Raw genomic sequence first — 23,958 nt, forward strand, 5'->3', positions numbered from 1 at the left:
TGATTTTTTTTTTCAAGACAGGGTTTCTCTGTGTAACAGCCCTAGCTGTCCTGGAACTAGCTCTGTAGGCCAAGCTGGCCTTGAACTCACAGAGATCCTTCCTGCCTCTGCCTCCCAAGTGCTGGGATTAAAGGCGTTCGCCACCACTGCCCTGCCCCTCTTTACATGATTAATGATGGTATAGTGGCTTATTTTAGCATCAGGAAAGTAAGTAACCGGCTCTAACATTCTTATTTAAAAACCCATGCATGAGTACAACATTGACATTTATTTGATCATTGTGGAGTTTTTCTAATATCATATAAACACGTCTATAGCTCTTTCAAGGGAATTAGTTTGTGAATTCTCTCAGCCTTTGTTTATCCCAGAGAGTCAGTCTATGATAGACCAACCTCCTGTGGAGTCCTACTGCTATTGAGTAGTTGGTGCCAACAGGAAGCAGGCATCACCCAACCTGCCCTTGGCCTTGTGGAGGGATAATGTAGTAGAAAGAGCCACTGTCAGTTGTAGTGCTAGATTTCAGTGCTAAGGGACTATGTCTTTTCTGCAGCCATTGAAGCCATGAAGAATGCTCACCGGGAGGAGATGGAACGGGAGTTAGAGAAGAGTCAGCGGTCTCAGATCAGCAGCATCAATTCGGACATCGAAGCTCTGAGGCGGCAGTACCTGTGAGTCACCTAGCCCTAGGAGAGCCCCATAGGAGAGGGCTACTTTCCCAAGCCTAAGACAGCTTTGAGGCTGGTCTAAGTGAGGAAATCATAGGTCTGAAACAGCCCACACTACCTTTCTCTTCGGGCGCAAACACCTAAGGGTTAATTAAGACTGATCTCTATGATGCAGAGAAACAAATGTAACAAATGATATTTAAAGACCATCATTTAAGCTAGGCATGGTGACATACATTTATGATCCTAACACTTAGACTTTAAGGATGGAAGAGTGCCACAAATCCGAAGCCAGCCTGGGCTATATATGGAGACCCTGTTCTAAAATAAAGCAAATGCCCTCTGCGTGTCAGGGCTCACTGCAGACACCATCCCCATTTGTTTGTACCATTGCTACTGTATCAGTACCTTACAAAGAGCCAGGGTCTGGCTGGTGCTTTGTGCCTGGTATACCACAACTGTTTGTGGCAAAAGTGACCAGAGTTAGTGTTCTGGAAATTTCACACATACTGACTGCACACGAAGCAGCACCACGTACATTACTGAAACAGCAACTTGTGAATTTTCCCTCAGTAGACGTCACACTGCTAGGGTTAGTTACAGGAGGTATCCATTGATTAGATTTTGCTAAGGTCTCTGGAATATGCCAGGGTCTAAAGCAACAGCTCAGGAAATCCAGTGGTCATGCTTGCTGGACTGGAGGCTCATCTGGAAGTTCCTTCCTGGCTCTCTTGGGGATTTGGCCCTTCTGGACATGGAATGCTAAAAATAGCACCTCCAGGGCAGTTTCCTGGTGCTGAATGTCTGTACTATGATGTGATACAGCACCCAAGTGGATGCTTTCCACCTCTGAGATCTCTGTGGTTACAGTGACTGACTGACTCTGCCTCCCAGTTCCATCAAGCCAGCTGTAAATGGCTCAGGAAAGACAGAGTCATTTCTGCAAAGTATTCCTGACATTCTGTGAGGAGACATTGTACTGTCAATACCCAGCTGCCAGTTCTATAGGGGGGCAGGGCTGAACATTCCCTCTCTGCAGGGAGGAGCTGCAGTCAGTGCAGAGGGAGCTGGAGGTTCTTTCGGAGCAGTACTCCCAAAAGTGCCTGGAGAATGCACACCTGGCCCAGGCGCTGGAGGCCGAGCGGCAGGCCCTGCGGCAATGCCAGCGTGAGAACCAGGAACTCAATGCCCATAACCAGGTAAGGCCAAGAGACACTAAGCCTCACCTTCATTTGCCTTTGCAGAGACTGCAAAGAGTCTCTGGTCAGGTTCATCTCAGGGTTGGGGTCTTCTTCCTCTAGTGGCTGGACTTACCCTCTCATGTTTATTTCTATAAGTCACACTCTCAGAATTCAGTGTTCCTCAGGAAATTGGGGTTCACTAGAATCCCAGCTGGCCCAAATAAATGATTGGGCTGCAATACTGAGCTCAGTATAATCTCTTCTGACACACCCTACTTTGCCTGCCTCAAGCTCTATCAGGCTTGCCTTCTCTGGCCCGTCAAGCCATTCCGGACTGTAGGCAGAACTACCTGGGGATCATGGAACCACTGCGGTGCTTGAAGAAAAGCACTTCTCAGACAGGGAGGAGGCCTGAGGAAATGGAGGGACAGCGCAGGATAGACTTTAGGAGGTCAAGTGGGACAAGATAACATTGCCCACACCAGAAGGTTAGGGTTTGGGGGTTTCTTTTGTTTTGTTTTGTTTTTATTATTGGTTATTTTGTTCTTTGTTTTTCAAGACAGGGTTTCTTTGTATAACAGCTCTGGCTGTCCTGAAACTCACTCTACAGACTAGGCTGGCCTCAGACTCACAGACCTGCCTCGCGATGTGCCACCACCTCCTGACTCCAGGGTTTTAAAGTCCTTGGAATCTTAGCTCTAGAGACACAATTGCTCATCTGCTGTGAGTTGTGAATCAGTAGATTCGACTGACCATAGATAGAAAATTTTCGGGGGGGGGGATCATTTGCATTGGACATATACTAACTTTTTTCTTATCACTACTCCCTAAATAATACAGTACAACTGGGTACTTAAGAATTACATGGCTGGGCGATGGTGGCACACACCCTTTAATCCCAGCACTTGGGCAGCAGAGGCAAATGGATCTCTGGGTTTGAGGGCAGCCTGGTCTACAGAGTGAGTTCCAGGATACCCAAGGCTACACAGAAACACAACACTGTCTTGAGAAAAAAAAGAAAAGACTTGGTATTGGTTATGAAACGTAATCTATAGATAATCGAATTATATGGGAAGATGTATGCAGATATTTTGGGGCCCTTGAGCATCCACAGAATTTGGTGCTTAATAGGGGTCCTGGAACCTAAGTTTTCACATAGCCCATATGAACAGCTTTTGTGTGGTAACAGCCTCAAATGTGGTAACAGCCTTAAACATGGTGCTGTACATGCACAAGGCTTGTGGGCTCCCTTCTTAGGTCTCTATACACTACTGGTGAAAAAATGACTTTCTCTGGTGTCCAAGCAACTGTATCTGGGCAGTCACTGTTGTGTTGTTGTCCTCCAGGAACTAAATAATCGCTTGGCTGCAGAAATCACACGGTTGAGGACACTACTGACTGGAGATGGTGGCAGCGAGTCCACTGTGTTACCACTCACACAGGGCAAGGATGCCTACGAGTTAGAGGTACTGTGAGAAGCTAGGCACTGCCTTGCCCAGTGCTCCTGAATCACACAGTAGCTCCTTAGTTTAGAGTCATTGGGGACCAGATTTGAAGATAGGGCCAGCAGGGTAGAATTCAGTAGTAGAACACTGGCTTGTCATGTGGGAAGGTCCAAAGTCATCCAGGCATAGCAAATAAGCAGGTAGTCTCGGGTCCACAGGCAAGAGCAGGGGCCCTCTAGATGACTTTCCTTTACCTGCCCACAGACTGGTTTCATAAAGTGGCCCATTTCAAGGCTACAAGAATGTTGCTGCTCTCAGATTGTTATCATGAATTGATTTCTCACAGCCCAGGATGTTCATTTTAAGTCAGAACAGCTCATTCTGCAGTAGAGTACACTTGTAATCCCAACTACTTGTGAGGCTGTAGCAAGGGGATTCCAGAGCAATCTAGAAAGAAAAGAAAAGGAGGGCTGGAGAGATGGCTCAGAGGTTAAGAGCACTGACTGTTCTTCCAGAGGTCCTGAGTTCAATTCCCAGCAACCACATGGTGGCTCACAACCATCTGTACTGAGATCTGGTGCCCTCCTCTGGCGTGCGGGCATACATCGAGGCAGAATGTTGAATACATAATAAATAAATAAATCTTAAAAAAGAAAAAACATTCTATATCTTTAAAAAAAAGAAAAGGAAAAAACAAAAAACACTGTTGAAAGAGGGAAGGATAAAGGAAAGACTCTAATGTGTGTAGGGCAGCGGTTCTCAACATGTGGGTCTCAGCATATCAGATATTTTTATTATTTGGAGGTCGCATATCAGATATTTTTATTATGATTCATAACAGCAAAATTACAGTTATAGAGTAGCAATGAAATAATGTCATGGTTGGGGGTCACCACAACATGAGGAACTGTATTAAAGGGTCACAGCATTAGGAAGGTTGAGAACCACTGGTGTAGGGCATCATCAAGAAGGCCCCCATTAGGTTAAAATTTTCCTTTATAGATCGCTCAAACTACACCATACTGACAGGTAAGCAGGAGGAACTAAGTAGGCTTGGCAAAATTTCCTATAGGAATAATATGTCTAGACCTTGGCAGCTCCTGCTGCAGGGAGCAAGCAAGAATGGGAACTCAAAGTAGTCCCCATGCCTGCGACCCCAGGTTCTCAAGACTAGGGAGCCTAGCAGAGTATTTTCCCTTCCCCATTTCTGTTAGAGGCATTGGGCAGTATTTAAATCATGTGTTCTGTTGGGTGTCATCAAGGGTGGGCTCTCTACTCCTCCCCAGTGTGCGAAGCAACTGTCTGCAAGCCAACCTTTGTATGTACAGACTACAGGATCCCTTGTTTCTGAGAGCCAGGCCTCATTTTCTCTCTCCTTATAGGTCTTGTTGCGGGTCAAAGAGTCAGAAATACAATACCTGAAGCAGGAGATCAGCTCCCTCAAGGATGAACTCCAGACAGCCTTGCGGGTAAGGGCCACATGTTTGAAGGCAGGGCAGGGCAGGGCAGGGTAAATGTTGGGAAGCCTGGCCAGGTCCCTCTGGGGGCACGGCAAGCCACTCTACAGGATCATGGTCACAAAGTGGGGTTCCCTTAAAACACCAGCATGTAAGCATATACCTTAGGAGTGAACAAGAAAGCCTCCCTGGCCTAGTCAGGTGGTGGTTGTTCCTGGGTTTCTATGCATTTGGACAGGAGCAATGACAAAGAAGAATGCCATGGAGGTGAAGTGAGGCTTGGTCTACCATTCAGGTGGGTCTAGTTGGACTGGAGTCAGAAAGAAGTGATATAATCCTTGATATCATCAGATCACTTAGAAAATCTGAAAAACACCCACAAGGAAGTGACTCGGCAGTCAGGACCACAGCAGGCTGCCTGAGCTACCCCTGCCCTAGCTGTTCACCACATGTTTTCTTTAGTGTCTTTCTGTCCTTTTATTCTCTAGGATAAGAAATATGCTAGTGACAAGTACAAAGACATCTATACAGAGCTCAGCATTGCAAAGGCCAAAGCTGACTGTGATATCAGCAGGTTGAAAGAGCAGCTGAAAGCAGCCACAGAGGCCCTGGGCGAGAAATCTCCTGAAGGCACTACTGTATCAGGATACGGTGAGCAATCTGGGTGCTACTCGTAAAGATTTTTTGACACTTGAGTCAAACCCCAAAAATTCTAATGTCCTGTGACATCCCGTATCACCTTGAGGGACCCCACATGCACAGGTTGACCCTCTCCTCCCATGTCCTGCAGCTGCTTTACAGAGCTTCTTCCATAGTAACAAGGGGTCTTACAGTCTGTCTCTGAGAAACTCCAGCAGGGAGGGGATGTTCATGCTAGTTCCTCATCTCAAATGTTTTACCATACAGTCTTTGAGGGCCATAGACAAGCAGAACAGAGGGATAACTACTACCCTCTCGAGAACAGTGGAACTGGCCTCTTTCTGTGCTGGCTGAAAATATCCAGGCACTGTGCAGGACAGACTGAAAAGAACCTGCAGAACCACATTCTTTTGGACACTTTCTGATAATTCATGATTTCATCTTACCTTCGTGGTTACCCTTTCTTTATAAAAGCCCCACAAACTGAAAAATCTGTTCAAGTCCCATAATATCCTGTAGCTCAGCTTTCCTTCACTAGCAAGTTCAGAAACAGTAACCACGACAGCCCTCACACATGCCTGCAGACAAGTCCTCTACATTGCTTGCAGGATACAAACATTCACTTTTCTGGAAGACAGCTGGCAACAACAGCACAATTTAAAATCTAACTAACTGTAAAAGGTAATTACCATAGTCACCTGGGTAGAAAACCAAGAAGCCAAGGCATTAGAAGGAGGAAGCTTTAGACTTGCCATGCTAACTAACCTGAAAAGTATGCATAGGACACTACATCTGCAGACAGGAGCCACAAGCAGCAGTCCACCACACGGTGCACAGAGTGCTGAGTGCCATCCATGGACAGCTGGGATTACTAGAAGCTGCACAGTGACAGTGTGTAGTTCTTAGGAAGACGGGGAGATATTTTTGTATTGGTGTAAAGAGAAATTGTAACATTTTCTGTATAAGCATGGAAGCCCCATACCCATGACATACTGTAGTGTGACCCAGTGTGCATCTTTGTCTTCTGTATTTAAGACACTGAAAGGACTGTGTTCTTGGTGGGGTGGGTCATGAGACAAATTTGGTCTGATTTTCTTTGATACCAATCCTATGACAGGAGTAAGCTAGAAATAATGAGGCCAGTTGATCTGCCTAGTAGTCAAGGTCCAAATCAGAAGTAAGAGATCTATCCTCTGTTGACAGTGCTGTGACTCAGGAGTTGTGATGTACAATGGCCCCAGTGCTCCGGCACTTGCTGGATTGGTTATTTACTTGGATTTAGATGTCTTGGCGCACTGTAGTAGTGGTCCTGGAACCTCCCATACATTCTGTTTGGTTTCAGAAGATTGTAGAAAGCAAAAGTAATGAGCCTTTTTGTTCCTTCAGACATAATGAAATCTAAAAGCAATCCTGACTTCCTGAAAAAAGACAGATCCTGTGTTACCCGGCAACTCAGGAACATCAGGTCTAAGGTGAGTGAGGTCCAGCTTATAGTTGAGGTGGGGCTTGAGGATACTATTAAGTCAAGCCAGTACAGGCATTAACCTACCTGTGTAGTCACCCTGTTGGGATGATTCTAGTGACTTCAAGTTCCATGTCTGTGTCTCTGTTCCATGTCATCAAAACCATCTAGGTGCCAGGGCTTCAAGCAAGACATGGAGGGATTCTGACTTAATCCTCACCTTCTGTGGGGTAATCTGACCTCTCATTAGTTCCACTGTATGTCTGTTCTCTGCACATCCCTGTCATCACACTGACACTACCAGCCTTGGAAAGATGAAGTCAATGATCCCCAGTGTGCTCTCAGATGGGCATGTCTCTGGGAGGATGGGCGGAGAGGGCCTGGCCAGCATGCTGCATTTAGAACTGATTGTGTGTGTGTCTTATTTTTGCTCTTTCCTCTGACAGTCCGTAATTGAGCAGGTCTCATGGGATAACTGAGTCGCGCCCGCTTCCAAGTCCCCTGTCGTGTAGGTAAACCACTTCTCACTCTGCCCACTACCCGCCCAGGCGGCTCTGCATGCACTGCTCACACCTCCATAGCACACCTCTGTGTAATATCTTCATTCATCCTTCTCCAACACAGACACACACACACACACATAGTCCACGTGGGATCTCAGTAACTGTCCTGGAAATTGGCACTCTAACCTCTTCACAGAGCTGAGCCTACCCAAGGCCTCCCCAGCTTGACAGGAGGGCACAAGCCAGCATGCATACTTTGTGATTTGCACGGCACCAAGTTCATGTCTCCTCTCTTGGAAATAAGTTACAGGAAGATGGCAGATACCCACTGACTCTGGCAAGGAATTTGCTCTGTGGAAGACCTCACCCATCCAGTTAGTAGCAAGGTTGCTTGGAGAGATGCCTGCATATAGAGCAGACCCTCATTGTGTTGTTCTGCGTGGAACTGATCAATACTGCATGGGCAGAATCTGAGTATTTTGTTCCTAAGGGCCTGGCGCCCTTACACATGGGGCTGAGTATGACCTGGTTTTTGTTGTTTTTGTCTCTATGTAATACAAAAGCCTCTCTCCCAATAGAAGGTAGTAGGGTTGGCCACGTTGAGGTCAATGCTAGGGATGCTGTGTTGACTTTTTTTATGCAATATTAACAGCTCAAGGAGTCTGGCTAGCTGTTCCCACTGGTAGTACCCAGGTGTCCTGGTTCATGAGCCCTCCCGCTTTCCAGCAAGGGCATTAGCTTAAGGCTCAGAGGAGACACGTTTGCCTTAGGGAAGAGTATTAAGAAAGCCCAAGAGTTTTAACATTGGCCTTTTTTTTGGGGGGGGGGGTTAGAGGTGGGGTTTAAAACGGTGTTTCTCTGTAGCCCTGGCAATCCTGAAGTCACTCTGTAGACCAGCCTGGCCTCAACAACTCACAGATCTGCCTGCCTCTGCCTTCCCAGTGCTGGGATTAAAGGCATGCACCACCATCCTATGTCATTGGTTCTTTGAACCAGTCTGGTTTTGTTTTCTCTAGTCTCAAGTTAACCTACATGCAGATGTGATTTAAGCAAGATTAAAAACTTATTTTAGGGTTTTTCCTAAAACTTTAAAAAAAAAAAATATTTTCTTTGGTGAGAGAGAAAGCCTTTCTAGGCTCATTCTTTTTGTATTAGAGACTATTTTCTCCAGCCTGGGGTTAAACTCAGTTCTTCCCCTTGAGCCCTCAGAGAGCATAGTGGTCACTGTGAATAAGTGAGGCCTGTGAGTCAGAATAAAAAGATATCCAGGAAGGACACCATGTGGAAAATATTCAGTGGGGTGTACCACCTACATATGATTTCACACAGACACACAGCTCAGTAACTAGCTAGTGGTGATGCTGGGGAACAAGGAATCTCCGTTCTAGCTAGATCTCTATAACAAAGACAGCCATAGAGAGAGAGCTATTGGGGTGTCTGTGCTTGGCAGGGACACTAGTCACACAATGCTAGGGCTCCTGTACTAAGTCTCTAGAGCCATGGTAGGTGGGTTGTTAGGAGGTCAGAGGAGACCAAAGAACTGCTTCTCACATGATTTGTTAGTATTTGCATAGTGACGTAGCTCCATCGTTGTGCTTTATATCCGGCCTCTGGGCAAGTGGAAGCCAGCCACGTATGGTGACAGCATGCCCATGTGGTCTTAGTGCACCTGGAGGTCCACCAGCCCTTTTAAGAGAGACTGGGACCTCCCTCAGGTGCTGTTCTCATTTTCTACCTCAGTCAGCTTTCATAGCACAACATGGCCTCTTCTGAGATCCAGAACAGAGAGGATTCTCCTCAGTGTTGTCATGGGCTGGGTGTGGGATGCCGAGTCCTGAAGGCCGTACCTGAGGCCAGAAAGGAGGCCAGAGACTTCAGAGAGCTGGCCCTGCCCGGGTGTAAGGGATAGTGGGTCTTGCCTGCTCTGAGAATGGTAGTAAGTGCTGTGACTGGGCTTACACCTGCCATGGAGTTTAGTTGCCATCTAGGGCCACTGTGGCTATCCAGGGCCTGCTCCAGTTGCCGGGTGGTAAGCCAAAAGACCTACGTAACTTCTCTTGGGAGTCTGGCTGCCATGGAACTACCTGAACTCAAGAAGAGGAGCGACTTGAAGGATACCCTGAAGCAGGAATTCACGTATATATGTATTCACATACATATAACTTGTTAGTATAAGAAACAATACTCATTAAAAGACAGCCTTAGCTATATGAGAACCCATCTCAAACAAACAAAAAGCTCAGTTATTATGGGGAAGATGGTAAGGGACACAAAACATAGCCCAGATTCTCCTCCATTCCTTGCTTAAAGCTGAGCCTCAACCTCCAGAAGCACCCCTGGCTTCCCATTTCCTACTACAACATGCATTCTTGGCCAGACTGAGTCTCACACCAAGGCTGATTGCCAAAAGAGTTGGTACTGAGGAACCAGAGCCAGACCTGGTTCATTGCGAGTTCTCTAAGAACTGGGGTTTCTTTTCTCTCACAGAAATGAAAGCTTTGGAAAGATGTTTAAGGAAAAAGTAGTAAATATTGTGGTCTTCGGCTAGTAAATGTCCTTTACCTTAAGAAACAATACCAAGAACACAGGAAAGTCTGTGGGGGAGGATGTTATTAATAGCTATATCTGGTGGCCCCATGGGCGGGGGGTGTTGTGTGTGTGTGAGTGTAGAATGTTGATAGCTATAACTGTAAATCTGGTGGCCTCATCAGAGATGCCTGGGGCAGAGCTGTAGAGATATGGTGCCACTAGGGTGTCCCAGAAGAGAGCACCTGTCTTAAGGCCATGAGTTCATGAAGACAAAGAAATAAGACATGAATACTCCCTATGCAGGAGAGTGACAGGTGGCCAGGTTTCCAGTTCTCAGCCCAAGTTTTCCATGGTTTGGTCAATCTGAAGAACCAACCCTAAGGTCAGAGTTGAACTATGTAGACACATGATCTTGTTTCTCTTTATTTTTCCCTTATCTCACCCAAGTAAATTTCCACAGGAGAAAGCAAACTCCAGTAACACTACTTCTCAGGGCCTTCTGCCCTCGCATGCCCACTAATCTCAGGATCCCTCAGCCTCGCACCTGCACCTACTCCTGAAGCCCAACTGCCTCTGCTTCACCAGAACCTAATTGCTTCTTCCTGCTGTCTCCACCAGAGTCTGAAGGAAGGCCTGACGGTGCAGGAACGCTTGAAGCTCTTTGAATCCAGGGACTTGAAGAAAGACTAACTGCATCCTGTCCCACCTGACACATCCTTCCAGTTGGTGGCAGCACAAGCCCAGTGTGGCTTTCATTTCATCTGTGCTTTTCACTGTTGCCATCATTAACTGTGGGTATGGATGCATGAGAGACTGCTGTGTGGGGTAATTTGCTCCATCCCTTCCCTGTTGATTCCAGCTTATTGTCTGTATCACAGCTTTTCCCATGGTATTCTCGGATTAGTCACACTCAAGTAGCAGTGGGGAGGGCTCCCCACTGACATCTGAGCAGGACCCCTGTCCTCCACCACACTCACTGTCAGTATTAAGGCACAGCAGCCTGTTAATAAGCTAGCCTGCCTCAGATTACACATGTGGGGACCTGCCATTGGCTCTGCTCTACCACACACAGCTGAGCACCACCCCTGCTGGTTAGAGCAGAACTGCTGAATGTTCTAGTCTGGCCTGGTTGTGGAGGGGCCTTGGATAGTGTCCAGCCTGCCCCCCATTTCCTTTCAACCTGAGAGGACAGCATTTTGTATTTGGCCCACTGATGCAGCTTATAACCATATCCCAGATAATCCTGGCAAATCTTTCACAACCTGGAAAATGTTGAAAGCAACCAATCCTATTTTGGTTTTTTATTAAATCTTGCACAAAAGCCCCGGCCCCTCTCATTCCTTCCTCCGCTCGTGCCTCCCTTGCTATGATAACCCTGGTCTATTGGTGGCTAGGAATGGTGACCTGCAGCCTGCACCTTCAGGCTTGTCAAGTATGATGATCCTTCCCCAGGCCATCTAGAGGAGAGAAACTGCTGGGTTTTAACCTGTCTGAAAAGAAGTTGTCAATGTTGCATGGGGAAGGGATGAGAGGAGACCTGTTGTCAGGGCAACATGCTTGTGCTCAGGACTCCAGTCTGAGCTCTGGGAGGTTCCCTTGAGGTGTCTGCTTCTCATGGAGCCATTACAGGGAGCCTGTGCTAACAAGTTTGCTTTTCTAGCTAGCTGAACAGGACCTTTCAGACTACCCAAAGCATTCTATGTTGTTTCCTTAAAATTTCTGTTCTCATTTAAAAAAAGATCATACTATAAGATGCAGCACACAAAAGAGCCCCATGTCAGATCCCACTGTCCTCAGTCCCAAATCCCTGGCTTGAGTTTCCATTTTGTGTTGAGTGGGTCAGATGGTCTCTGGGTACACAAGTTCAACTCATGTATGAATCCCTTCCGTCAGTTCTACAGGAGTTGATGTTCAAGGCCATCCAGTGTCCAGCTGGCCTTGAAGTAGACAGGCAAAACCCCAAGATACCTGCTTTATGACATATCCAAGTGCACTGCTGGCCAACAGACAAGCCCTGGGTACATCCCCTTTGCACAGATTTTTAAGTTCCTCATTGGCACATGCTGCTCAGTTATCATTTATGTTTGCAGCATTGGGCAAGTCAGATCAGTTGAAAACAAGTTGCTGCTGAAACAGTGTTTTGAGCTCAGAGTGGTCCACACAGTAGTATGTGCGTGGCTGGGATTCAGGAGCTATAGTTTTGTGTTGAGGACCACTGTTCTCTCTGGTGTGGTTCCTTTACAATGTCCTGCTGCCCTTGGGACTCTGTGGCCCCAGTGAAATCATCTTCCTGCCGTGCCACAGAGCCTTCTGAAGATGACAAGCCTACACAGGTCAAAGAACCTCAGAACTCTTGGACATGACCTTTGCTAAACACAGTACCTTTGAGTCAGAGACAAGGGTTGGGAGATAAGCTGTACCTATCTCATCTGCCACTCACGCTCCCACTGAAGGCTCACTTTTGCCACGATACAGTTAACTTTGCTCTAGGGCTGATTTCATGTATAGGTGTTTGGTGTATTGACCAGATACTGAACTGACAGTACAAGGATGCCTGGATCATCTCCCACTCTCCAAGCCACTCTGAGCAGTAATGTGAATCAGGGTGTATCTTGAGTTTCTTGGCAGTGACTTCTGGCAGAAGTGAACCAGGAAAGAAGCTGGTCTTCTGTGTCCCTGGTGGCCATGCAGGCCCACTGCAGCATTTTATTTGGCCTGCTGCTGTCCTCTGTCAGTTCCCTTCCCCCAGACTGTGCCAGGATCACTTTTGCCTGACCTCCTTAACAGGCATCCCATTCCCTGGAAAGAAGCTGAAGGTGGTGTATTCCAGAGAGGAGGCATCAAATGTACAAGTAGAGTTGGTCCGGACATTAGTAGAAGACGATGCTTGCTGAGTTTGGAGTAGTGTAGCTCAAGAAGCCTCAAAGCTACTCCCAGCCCAAACATCAGTGGCATGCTTTCTCCGTTTCATGTTGGGAGCAGCATTAAAATTTATTCCAGAATTTTATTTTCTTGTAAATATACATATGTAATCTGCCAGCATCTGCAAGCAAACTGCCATTACAGGGAACCTACCTGACATCATTAGACAACCAATGTGAGCACATGCTTAAATTACATCCTGCACATGTGTGGTGCCCAGCAGCTGAGCAGAGAGCATGTTTGTCACACGGGGCTGCAGATTTTCCAGTGTGGTTGTGTCCACAGAGCCAGGGCCATAATGGGAAGCCCATTGTTTCAGGCATACCAGAAGAGGTCAGGACCTCATGAAGTAGGGAAATCCAGAAGGAAGAAGGCTGAGAATGTGTAAATTCACTGAGAGAAAGCTAAAGTCAGAGTTGACCCTCTACAGGATCCATCAGAACAGTACTGAACTGTATGTAGTGGTGTATGTCTGTACTCTTGCACTAAGGGCTCCAAGTTCCAGGTCAGTCTGGACTATGTAACAAGGTTCTGACTCAAAATACAGATGGGTTAAGGGTATGTACAGCTTAATAATCATAGAACCACCTACCTAGCCTAGGGTTCAACTATAGCATTACAAAAAACATACTTGTGAACTTCAGAACATATGTCAAAAAGGAGCCTGAGAGATTTAACTAGGAGAAAACTGGTGTGAAAGATGTTTGATGGGATGTATACTACTGTTAACTTCCCTACAAAGGGTGCACTGACTTCTACCCTGGAACTATAGAGAACTCCTCATTGCTGGCACTTATCTGGTGCTGAGGAAAGTGGCTGGATACTGCATAGCCTGCACTGTTTGTGTGAACCTGCAGGCCTGTCCCACACACCAAGTGGTCTTTCTTCTGACCTCCAACCATACCCTGGCTCCCAAAAACAGGCTGGATTAAGCACACAGAGGTCCCATGCATCCTGACATCAGGGAGAACTCTGGAGTTTCCCACTCCTGCCTCCATGTATGTATCCAATGCAAACTGCACACCAAAGTTGGCTGGCAGCTACAGGCAGACTCAGCCCCCAAATGCACAAGCATACCCAGTCCCCACTCTGCTGGTGGAGGGGACAGTTTCCTTCCAGCTGACTGGCCTACACCTTGCAAAGCACTATAGACTACCAGTGCAGGGATGTATACAGCCTTTCCCAAGGGAGCACTCAGCCTTTCCTATATATCAGCAATTAACATTAAGTATTTCTGAGACATGATACAGAGATTTCAGTGCCACTTTTTTTTTTAAAAAAAAAAACATCTTGTCTAGACATCCCTTTAGGGGGTGTATAGGGCAGTGTTGGATTCAGTGCAAACCCCACTCAGACATCAGAAGACCATGAGTTAGTGAGCTATGGTAGCTCACACATTCAATCCAGCACTTGGGAGGCAAAGACAAGCTAAGTTTAAGGCCAGCCTGGTCTACATAATGAGTTCCAGAAGAGTCAGGGCTACACAATGAAACCCTATCTAAAAATAACCCAAACAACAAAAAAGAATGAGTTATTAACTAGTCTTTTTAAGGGCTTTGCAGAGAATACCTGACCCACACTTGTAGCAAGCCCTTAGCAGTGCCCTGGTTTTTACCCAAAGTTCTCAGAGACTCCGGTAGTGTCACTCAAGAAAAAACAGGACTACCTGAGGCACTTTTGGCACCCAGCCTTCATGTTTCTTAGTGTTTTTGTTAGGGGAACTGGCTGGGGTCGTAAGTCTGGGTGCCTAGCTTCTGATAGAAGTGCAGGGCTGGGCTGTGCAGGAGCAGCCTGGCCATCAGTCTCTATCTAGCTGCCTGACTGTGTGTGTGTGTGTGTGTGTGTGTGTGTGTGTGTGTGTGTGTGTGTGTGTGTGTGAGAGAGAGAGAGAGAGAGAGAGAGAGAGAGAGAGAGAGNTGTGTGTGTGTGTGTGTGTGTGTGTGTGTGTGTGAGAGAGAGAGAGAGAGAGAGAGAGAGAGAGAGAGAGAGAGAGAGAGAGAGCGCGAGCGAGCTGGAGTCCAGGAAGCTCCTGGTTATATTTCTGTGACACTGGTAAGGAGCAAGCCCCATCAGTAGAGAGTTTAAAAACTGGACAGCTCAGAACTGAAGGACTTCAGGGCCTCTCCAATTTCTGTGGGTCACAGGTGGGCCTGGCACAGCTTCCATGGCCACCATCATTTGCTGTAAGACGTGCAATTATAAGAATCCAAGCTGAATCCCACTCCAGCTTGCCAGTCAACATGCCCTTGGCTCATTTCTGCTTTAGAAGTTAGTCGTACCACACATCTAATTTTATTTTAGCTAGGAATAGATCGTAAAGAACACTAAACTCAGTATTAGTTTCTATCACAAACTTCAATTTAAATCACTGTAAGCTTTACCTTTGGTTTTAATACCAGGATTCAAAACCAGTTCTGTGGTACTTAACCAGTGTGGCTTTCTGTAGGTGTGCTGTGTACAATATATTGTAAGTATCACAGTCACAGTGGCTCCTTGACAATCAGAACTTTAGGTGACCTCCCACTACAGCTGCTTGATTGGGGCTGAGGTACATGTCTGTGTACAGAGCACCACACAGGGCCACTTGGCGGCAATCACAGGCTTGTGCCATCTCACCTGGTATTGAATTTCTGTTCTGATACAATTTGGTCGCCAGACTAAATATTATATGTAGAAGAAAATGGAGCCTCACTGAGCCAGGGAGGCTGTGAGCACAGCTGTTCAGAACCAGTTTAGGCGTCAGTGTATGTGCACAGGGTGTGGCCTTCCTCCAGATAAAGTATCCCCTAACTCAAAGTTCTTACGGTCCAGTGTGAGGTGTTCACTACAACTGAAATGTTAATTTGTAGAAATATTTATTCCTTTGTGTGACAAGCTAGAGTCCGTGGCTGTAGCTAACCATTTTTATTGTGTAAATACTGCTTGATTTTACATGAACTGTATCATAATAAACTATTTTTGCATTGCCCTCTGCATGCATATGGGTGCTGACTCAGCCGGGTGAGGACCAGAACACCTAAAGTCCTGAGTCATAAGCTTTCTAGTATCCCAGAATGGGCTGGTCGTCTAAGTTTTATCACTTGCTGCTTTCCTTTTACAGTTTCTCAGAATATTTTTGTTTTCAGGATATTTACATTAGATTTCACATTTTCACACATAAGTCACAATATTTTATGTCTATAATCTAAGGTACTTTGACTTGGTAAAGAAACTTCAGGGGTTAAAATAGGAAAAAAGTCCAGTGAGAGTCCCTTTATTAATCAAGGTACTAGAACTGTCGTATTAGATAGAGCTCTCGTGTTTTGTTTTGTGGTGCTGGAGCTGAAACCCAGGGCCTCAAGAATGCTGGACAATCCCTCTACCGCATGAGCCCTGGAGTTAGAGCTCAGGCCGGCCTCATCTTCAGTTCACTGAGCACCAGTGTGCAACACTACATCCAGCCCGTCCTACATGGATTTACTGTCAATATAATTATGCCTGTGTTTTTTAAAGTATCATAATCTAAAATAGACAACACAAAATTTAACAAAACAGTGTTCGCTAATTATGGTATATTCTTGATGTTTGCTGTATCTTCTTTAGTATACTTAGAATAATAAATCGGGCCAAACAGAATGGCAGCCAACCTGATGTTCTGATGTAAGAGGATTCAGAGTTTGAGGCTAGCCTGGGCTAAACAGAAAGACCCTATCTGTCCCCCATAATAACCCCTCAAAAGGTTAAAATAACTGGGGTGGGGTTTTTTTCCAATATTGTTACAGGCTTTATTTAAAAAGTATATGAAACTGACAGGAAATACAAAAAAAGTTTCTATACCAATTAGAAATCAACTTTAGTTTATGTTATAAAACAGTAAAAGAAAGATATAAAAAGACATAAAAGAATATTTTTAGTATGTTATTGCAGTTGTTTAGGTACTTTTCAATAGCTTTTTGCCCATTAAAAACTATAAGAAGGGGCTGGAGAGATGGCTCAGAGGTTAAGAGCATTGCCTGCTCTTCCAAAGGTCCTGAGTTCAATTCCCAGCAACCACATGGTGGCTCACAACCATCTGTAATGAGGTCTGGTGCCCTCTTCTGGCCTGCAGGCATACACACAGAAAGAATATTGTATACATAGTAAATAAATAAAAAATAATTAAAAAAAAACTTTAAGAAAATGTACACCAAAAAGCTTTGGGGAACTAGCCTGATATGTAAGTACAATTTAAAATTAGTTAGCAAGCTGATCACTCTTTCGTGACTAAAATTTTAAAAATAGCTGGGGGGGGGGGGCTTTAATCCCAAGCACTTAAGAGGCAGAGGCAGGTGGCTCTCTGAGTTCAAGGCCAGCCTGGTCTACAAAGTGAGTTCCAGAAGAAACAAAATCAAAAACCAAGAACAGAAAAGAATCTCCCACCCACCAAACTGATCACAGTAATAAAAGACTGACATTTCCCTAGCATCGGATCCCACTGAAGACATCGGATCTAGCCCAGGCAGTTCATGAAGAAAAAGGCACTCTGACTGAAAGAAGGAAAACTCCTTTTAGGTGACATCTGTCTGTGGTGGGTCTCATAAACCGGGGTGCATATCAACATATCAAAGAGGATGCTGGCTGGCTCCCTGCCCCCATCACTCAGTACCTATGGCTCCTCCCAGCACTTCTCAACCTGCTCTACCCTAAACCTTCCCTCCCAAGGGTTGGGTTTCCACTTCCCTTCTCCCAGCCTGACCCCTGTATCTCAGCCATTTTGGTTACTCTGGTCTTGGTCTCTTGGTCAGTGGCTCATCATGTTTAGTCTGCTGGTCATGTTCAGCCTGGACTCCCCTTCTGCCTGCCTTCTTCAGACCTACAATAAAAATATTCTCCATACTTAAGGAGTGGTCATGGCCTCCTTTCAATTTTTCATTCAGTTAATACTACTAAAAAAGTTAGGATGCAGGGCTCAGTTGCATTCTACACAGTAGTTCTGAAGACTGGGAAGTTAGGATGCAGGGCTCAGTTGTATGTCTACACAGTTCTGAAGACTGGAATAATTAAGCAGTTTCATTTACAGTAACATGAGTAATAAATCATACTCAAACTACAAACATTGATATAAGATACTCCAGCCCGAAAAAAGAAAAGAAAAACTAGATGTAAAAGACTTAACTATCAACAAAAATTCTTCAAAAGACAGGAAAAAAAAATTTTCTAGACTACCAAAGGACCAAAGTTCTGTAGAAAACATTAAGACAAAATGCAAGCCTCAAGTGTATTGAACAGCCCTGGGCACTACCAATAAATTTAGCCCAAAGATGGGAAAAGAGGAAAAGGAGAAACAAATAGAGTTCATGCTAAGTACTACTGTTAATCCCAACTCATCTCAGTCCCTTTTCCAAATTGGTCATCCATGCCCTCTCGCAGGCTGGAAGCCATTTCTTAACTTTCCTAAGGTGTTTTTCTTTCACTTGTGATTCCAAGAACGTGGCTACCTTCTAATAAGAGTTATGTCATCTCTCTGATGTGTAATTACTTTTGTATCTCCTTCGCTACCCAGTAAATTTGTGAGTGAACAGAAAACCTAAAAGCATCAAGAGAAATTAAGGGTATCCACACTCGTGGGTCAGAAAATTCAAAATGGTAACCCCAACTTAATCTACAGGCCAACATAATCCCTATCAAAATCCTACATGCTTTTATAATTTTTACCAGAAATTGGTGTGTTCATTTTAAGATTCACATGGAGATGTAAAAGACTAAGACTATATTGGAAACAGGATTCATGTTGCCATTTCTCAGAACCTACTGCTGTTCTTACTGATCTAGACCGCCGCTGCTGTTCCACACTCAGACAATGCAGAACCCAGACATAAAGTGAATGGTCAGTTGATTTTCATTCAGCAAAGGTTTTAATGCCATTTCTTAGGGGAAGATTTTTTTTTTTTTTTTTTTTTTTTGGATTTTTCGAGACAGGGTTTCTCCGTAGCTTTTGGTTCCTGTCCTGGAACTAGCTCTCGTAGACCAGGCTGGCCTCACTCACGGAGATCCGCCTGCCTCTGCCTCCCGAGTGCTGGAATTAAAGGCGTGCACCACCACCGCCCGGCTGGGGAAGATCATCTTAAAATGGAACTGAGATGAATGAGACACCCACGTGTACTATTATGCCCTAGGTGTGATAGTACATACATGTAATCCCAGTACTTAGAGAGTATAGGTAGGGGGCTGGAGAGATGGCTCAGAGGTTAAGAGCACTGCTGCTCTTCCAGAGGACCTGAGTTCAATTCCCAGCAACCACATGGTGGCTCCCAACCATCGGCAATGAGATCTGGTGCCCTCTTCTGGTGTGCAGACAGAACACTATGTATAATAAATAAATCTTTAGGAAAAATAAAAGTGGAGGCAGGAATATAAGGCCAGCCTTAGAGCCATACTGAGTTTGTGGCCAGCCTGGTCTACATAGACAGTCTCAAATCAAGCAAAAGAAAAGAAAAGAGTGTATGATGTAATATCTCTTTACAACTGCAAAGCTATTTAGCCCCTGACAGCCACATGCTGCCATGTGGATACCAGCCTTCCCTGGAAGGGATGGAGATAGGAATCAGGGAAGACACACACCATCAGGCAGATGACAAAGAGAAACAGGCTAGGAAGTATGCTTCTAATTTTGGAGGTATGGAAATAGTACCAGAGAGGAGTTAACCAGGAGGTGGCTGTTGCTCTCCCAAGGACTCCTATCCTCATCACAGATGTCCAAATAGCTGTATACAACCCTACAATGTTTTAAGAATATGCAGTAGGCTAAGGCAGACAAGTAACAGTTCATATTCTAAAATATTTATTGAATATGCCAAAGTTCAAGGTCCCTAATGGCATTGTCACTCAAAGGACATTTTGTTATTTTCCCCCACCCTCCACCTGAGCACACACTTAAGAACTCACAAGCTCCAGAAGGCAAGGAACTTCAACATAACTACTTCTGAGTATACTTTACAGTTTCTGTTCCAGCTTGTGGAAAATCAACATCAAGTTTACTTGTCTAACACTAAGTAAAAAGGTAACATTAAAAAGGGTGAAAATACTGGGAATGGTGGCACATGCATATAGTACCAGTACCTGAGGCCGAATCAGGCAGATCTCTCTGAGTTGAAGACCAGTCAGGGCTATATGGTGAGACCTTATCTTCCCGCCTCTTTCCCCACAAAAAAAAAAAAAAAAAAAAAAGGAAACACGTATTGAGCAGTATCTGCTGCTAATGTTTCCATGAGCTAAAGAACACTATCCACTCAGACTGACATTAAGGGGCCACATGGAGCTTGTCATGTACACAAGCATAAACAATGACAAAACTCTAGCTCTTATGTCACTTGAGCTATTTGCATATAAAACCAAAAAATGTAGAAAATGACACAAATGCATATGAGAAACTTATTCCTCTGACTCCCTGGGAATGCTCACCCCAGGGCTGAGATGACAGCCTGGGCAGTTCTTATTACCTCCAGTACTCCCAGTCATCAACTCCTGATCATGACTGAGCAAACAGCCATGAGTCCACGGGTGCTGGAAGCAAGGGCACTTCTCAGTCCACAGTTTGCTCCTATGTTATGGGGTATGAAAAATTAGAAGCAAAGCCTAGAGACAAACTCAGGCATAGCCAACTGGTGGTGCTCACTTGTGACTAACTGCAAGGAGGCAAGGCCAACTGCAGAGAGTCAATACTATCAGACATGTCTAGTGAAGCCCAGAAGCCACTTAAAGAGGATGGCCTGTCTATGTAGGCAACTACTGCTATAGGACAGCCTACAGCTCACACTGTCGCCTCCTCCCTGACTTCTGATGGCGATACAAGGACAGGAAGACTTTATCAGCCTAGTGCATCCAGGACTGCAAGCTGGAAGACCGAGAAAGACAGAGCAGGGTCAGTGCCCTCGCTGCTTTTGGGGGAAAAAGCTGTACTTGGTGGGGTCAAATTCTTCCCAGATGCGCTCAAATTCCTCCAGGAACAGCCGCACATACTCTGTGTCCTCCATAATCAGAACGTTCTCACGGTTATTCTGGATGGCCTGTGTGGTCCAATTGAGGGAGCCAGTGATGAGCACCTTCTTGTCAACGATGGCAAACTTATGGTGCATGTAGCCAAGGTCCTGGTCATGCCGTACCTGTATACCTGTGGAGCCAAGGCAGCCTTAATTATGCCTACAGAGGTGCAGCTACCCTAAGCCTGCTGATGTCCTCTGCCAGCTACTACAGGGTGGTACTGAGATGACAGGAAGAAGGCAGTCTGTCATCCATGTCACCACACTGAAAGCAAGAACTCTGGATGACACCAAACACTTCTCTGGGGAACAACCCATTCACTCACACTACCCAACTAAGCCTAAGTCTAAACACTACCTCAGAATCCTTCAGAGAAAGGAGTCAAACATGTGACATACCCTTGCCTTTCTTGTCACTCAGTCACTGGAGGACACAAGCCTAGGCAGGAGAAGAGTGCGCTTTGGCTTTGGCTGGCCAACTTGAATCACACCTCCCAGGGTGCCTCACTAGCTAAATGGAAAAAACTGTGCCACATCTGAACCTGCTATCCTGACCATAGTTCTGGCTTTGGCTTCTTACTTTTGAGGGTATGTTGTTTGGCAGGGATGCTGGGATGAAACCCAGACCCTTCAGATGCTGGGTAGGTGATCTACCGGTCTCTCCTTCACTCCCGTCTCTGCCCCCACTCCACCCATCTCCTGCTATCACAGCAAAGTCTGGCAGCAGCCACCTCACCACAGACCACAGAGGACCTCTTCCTTGCTTTAGTCAATCCCCAGCAGCTAGTTCATGACTTGGGGACATCATGCTGTCCCTGAATGCCTCTCCAGCACTCAATGCCTCTGCAGCTACCCTCGCCACCTCACTTCCTATATGATCTTTGTAAAGTTTTCCAGACCTTTCTCATTTATGTGTTTCCCCACAAGTACCGGGCTGAACCAAATGCTGACAGATGGAACAATCTGGAACTCACTCAGCTGTGGCCAGATCATCAGTAGAAGTTCCATCTGTGATGGCAGTTTGGTTCTTGTCTTACGACTCTCCCAAAGTCTAAATACCGTGACATCGTCCATGCCCGATATCTACTTGCCCACCCACCAAAATGATGGACTGACTGGAGACGGCTCTGCCAGTAAGGAAGGCAGAAGTAGCTGTCACTGAACCGCCCTGGGTGATATACACAGGGCAGGTTGTTGTCTGAAGCAGACCCGGTTTCTACACTCTCCCAGGGAAGGCGGAGGGCAGGCTGTGTGCAAGGAAAACTCAAGAGCAACGCAAAGCCTCAACATTCCTAGGGCTTCCCAAACCTCTAGTCACTGTGGCACGATGCTCAGGCTAGCTGGGTTGGGGGGGGCGGGCACTGACTCTTGGGTAAAGGAGGAATCTAGCAATCAACGTTTGCATTCCTGCAGGGTCCGCTACTTAAAAGAGGGCAAACCGGGGTCACAGGAGGATAGAGATCGCCACCTGTTCCCGGGGCAGAGCTGCAGGCTAGCCAGACACAGCTGTGGGCCCAGAGGCGATGGATCATCCGCCACACTGTAGGATCCACTTCCCAGTGACCACCCAGCCTAGGGGGAAACTCACTAATCAACACTAGCCACTGGTCACTCCTAATTCCCCTGTGGTCCACGCAGAAGTAGCCGAGGGTCCCTCACTGTTGACTGGGTTCAAACTTCTTTACGCTTTGCCCTCCTCGCCTTCCTTCGCCTGTCAGCCGGCAACCACCTCAGAAACTCCTCCTCCGAGGCCAGAGCCAAGGAACAAGTGGGCATTCCCGCACACCTTACTCTCGTGGAGAGCACAGTCACGGAACGGAAGTTCTATAAGCCTGGGCCCCTCGCACCCGCGCCTGCCTGCCTCCACCTTCCCCCTGAAAAGCTGGGGCGTCAAATAAGTCCTCCAGCCACTTAGCCCTCCTCTGGCGTGCACCCTCGGGCGGTTTACCTGCCTTGCGCAGCAGGCCGATCTGCGAACCGTTGAGGGCCATGTAGTCGCAGTCAGTGATGACCCGCACGCGCACCCCGCGCTGGTGCAGCAGCTGCACTGCGCGCCCCAGCTGCGGGCTGGAGAAGGCAAAGAGGCAGAGCTCCAGACTGGAGCGGGCAGCCAGCAGCTCGCGCAGCAGGCGGCTCAGAGAGCTCTCGCTGTGAGGGAGGCTGCACGGGCAGCCCGAGGAGGGCCTGGGGGGCAAGCCTGGGCTCTGCAGGAGGGCCTCGGTACAGGTCACTTGCGACGGGAAGAAGAGCACCTCGCGCCGTGGCCGCCGCCCGACCAGCAGCCAACGCAGCAGCCACGGCAGCGCCTCTAGGACCAGCGCGACACCCGCGCCGGCGACCACCAACCGCCAACTCGAGCGCCCCATGGCCGCCGCCACCTCAGAAGCCCGCGGCTAAACCAGGCGCTTGCGCGCGCCCGCTACAAGCTAGCCCGGCCCCGCCCCCAACCCCGGCGGGCCACGCCTCCTTCTGGACCGCCCCCAGCCAGGGGCTGGGCTAGCTCCTAGCTACTGGGCTAGACTGCTCTCCCACCCTTCTCAGCTTTGAAAGCTTGAGGCACGTGCACTCGGGACTCGACTAACAGCTGTGTGCCAGGGACCCACCGGCTAGAACCATGGTCTGAGCCACCAAGCCAGCCACACACTGCAAACACCCCGCACCCACTTCTGCTGCGACCCTGCTCTGCACCTGTGCCCAGGGCTGACAATTCCCTTGACTGGAGGCACTCTCAGGGCTCACCTTCCCTGTCGCTGACCAATAGGCCCCCTAAATGGACCATAAAGAACAACATGTAGATCAACTCAAAGCCCTTAAAACGGTGTAACAATAATGGTAGTCAACTCTGCTTGGGCCAGTAGAAGATCTAAACCAGGATGAGAAAGAAAAAGAAAGAGAAAGAGAGAAAAGAGAAGGAGGGAAGGAAGGAAGGAAGGAAGGAAGGAAGGAAGGAAGGAAGGAAGGAAGGAAGGAAGGAAGGAAGGAAGGAAGGAAGGAAGGAAGGACGGACAATGAGACAGGAAGGGAAGGAGGGAAAAAAGAAAGAGGGGAGGAGAGGGGAGGGGGAGTGAGGAGGAGGGAAGAGGAAAGGAGAGAGAGAGAAAGAGTGGACTGGAGAGATGGCTCAGCCATTAAGCTGCTCTTCCAAAGAACCTGAATTC

The 23,958-nt window shown here is 46.9% G+C and overlaps 2 protein-coding genes across 8 annotated transcripts in view; one reads left to right on the forward strand and one right to left on the reverse strand.

Annotated features, from left to right (window-relative positions):
• Positions 1 to 15,771, forward strand: part of Mprip (myosin phosphatase Rho interacting protein) — a 133,223-nt gene extending 117,452 nt beyond the window's left edge. For 3 of the 7 annotated variants that reach the window (XM_050163570.1, XM_050163571.1, XM_050163572.1), the window contains 7 exons: positions 551 to 668; positions 1,705 to 1,864; positions 3,193 to 3,312; positions 4,674 to 4,760; positions 5,237 to 5,399; positions 6,774 to 6,859; positions 10,500 to 11,208. In XM_050163570.1, coding sequence (XP_050019527.1) covers positions 551 to 668; positions 1,705 to 1,864; positions 3,193 to 3,312; positions 4,674 to 4,760; positions 5,237 to 5,399; positions 6,774 to 6,859; positions 10,500 to 10,571 — 806 coding nt within the window. In that variant the 3' untranslated portion in view covers positions 10,572 to 11,208. Of the gene's footprint in view, positions 1 to 550; positions 669 to 1,704; positions 1,865 to 3,192; positions 3,313 to 4,673; positions 4,761 to 5,236; positions 5,400 to 6,773; positions 6,860 to 7,295; positions 7,362 to 10,499; positions 14,643 to 14,719 lie in introns of those variants that run through there. The other 4 variants (XM_050163568.1, XM_050163573.1, XM_050163567.1 and 1 more) reach the window with 3 other exon arrangements.
• Positions 15,772 to 19,585: 3,814 nt separating this feature from the next.
• Pld6 (phospholipase D family member 6) lies at positions 19,586 to 23,206 on the reverse strand. Its single transcript, XM_050163599.1, has 2 exons — positions 22,749 to 23,206; positions 19,586 to 20,931 (listed from the first exon to the last, which is right to left on the reverse strand). Exons 1-2 carry the CDS (start codon positions 23,164 to 23,166, stop codon positions 20,684 to 20,686), a joined length of 666 nt encoding a protein of 221 aa, XP_050019556.1. The 5' UTR covers positions 23,167 to 23,206; the 3' UTR covers positions 19,586 to 20,683.
• Positions 23,207 to 23,958: the final 752 nt, after the last annotated feature.

This window comes from Alexandromys fortis, unplaced genomic scaffold, assembly GCF_014885135.2.
Source record: "Alexandromys fortis isolate MF-2015 unplaced genomic scaffold, M_Fortis_MF-2015_v1.1 scaffold_149, whole genome shotgun sequence".
Taxonomy (NCBI): domain Eukaryota; kingdom Metazoa; phylum Chordata; class Mammalia; order Rodentia; family Cricetidae; genus Alexandromys; species Alexandromys fortis.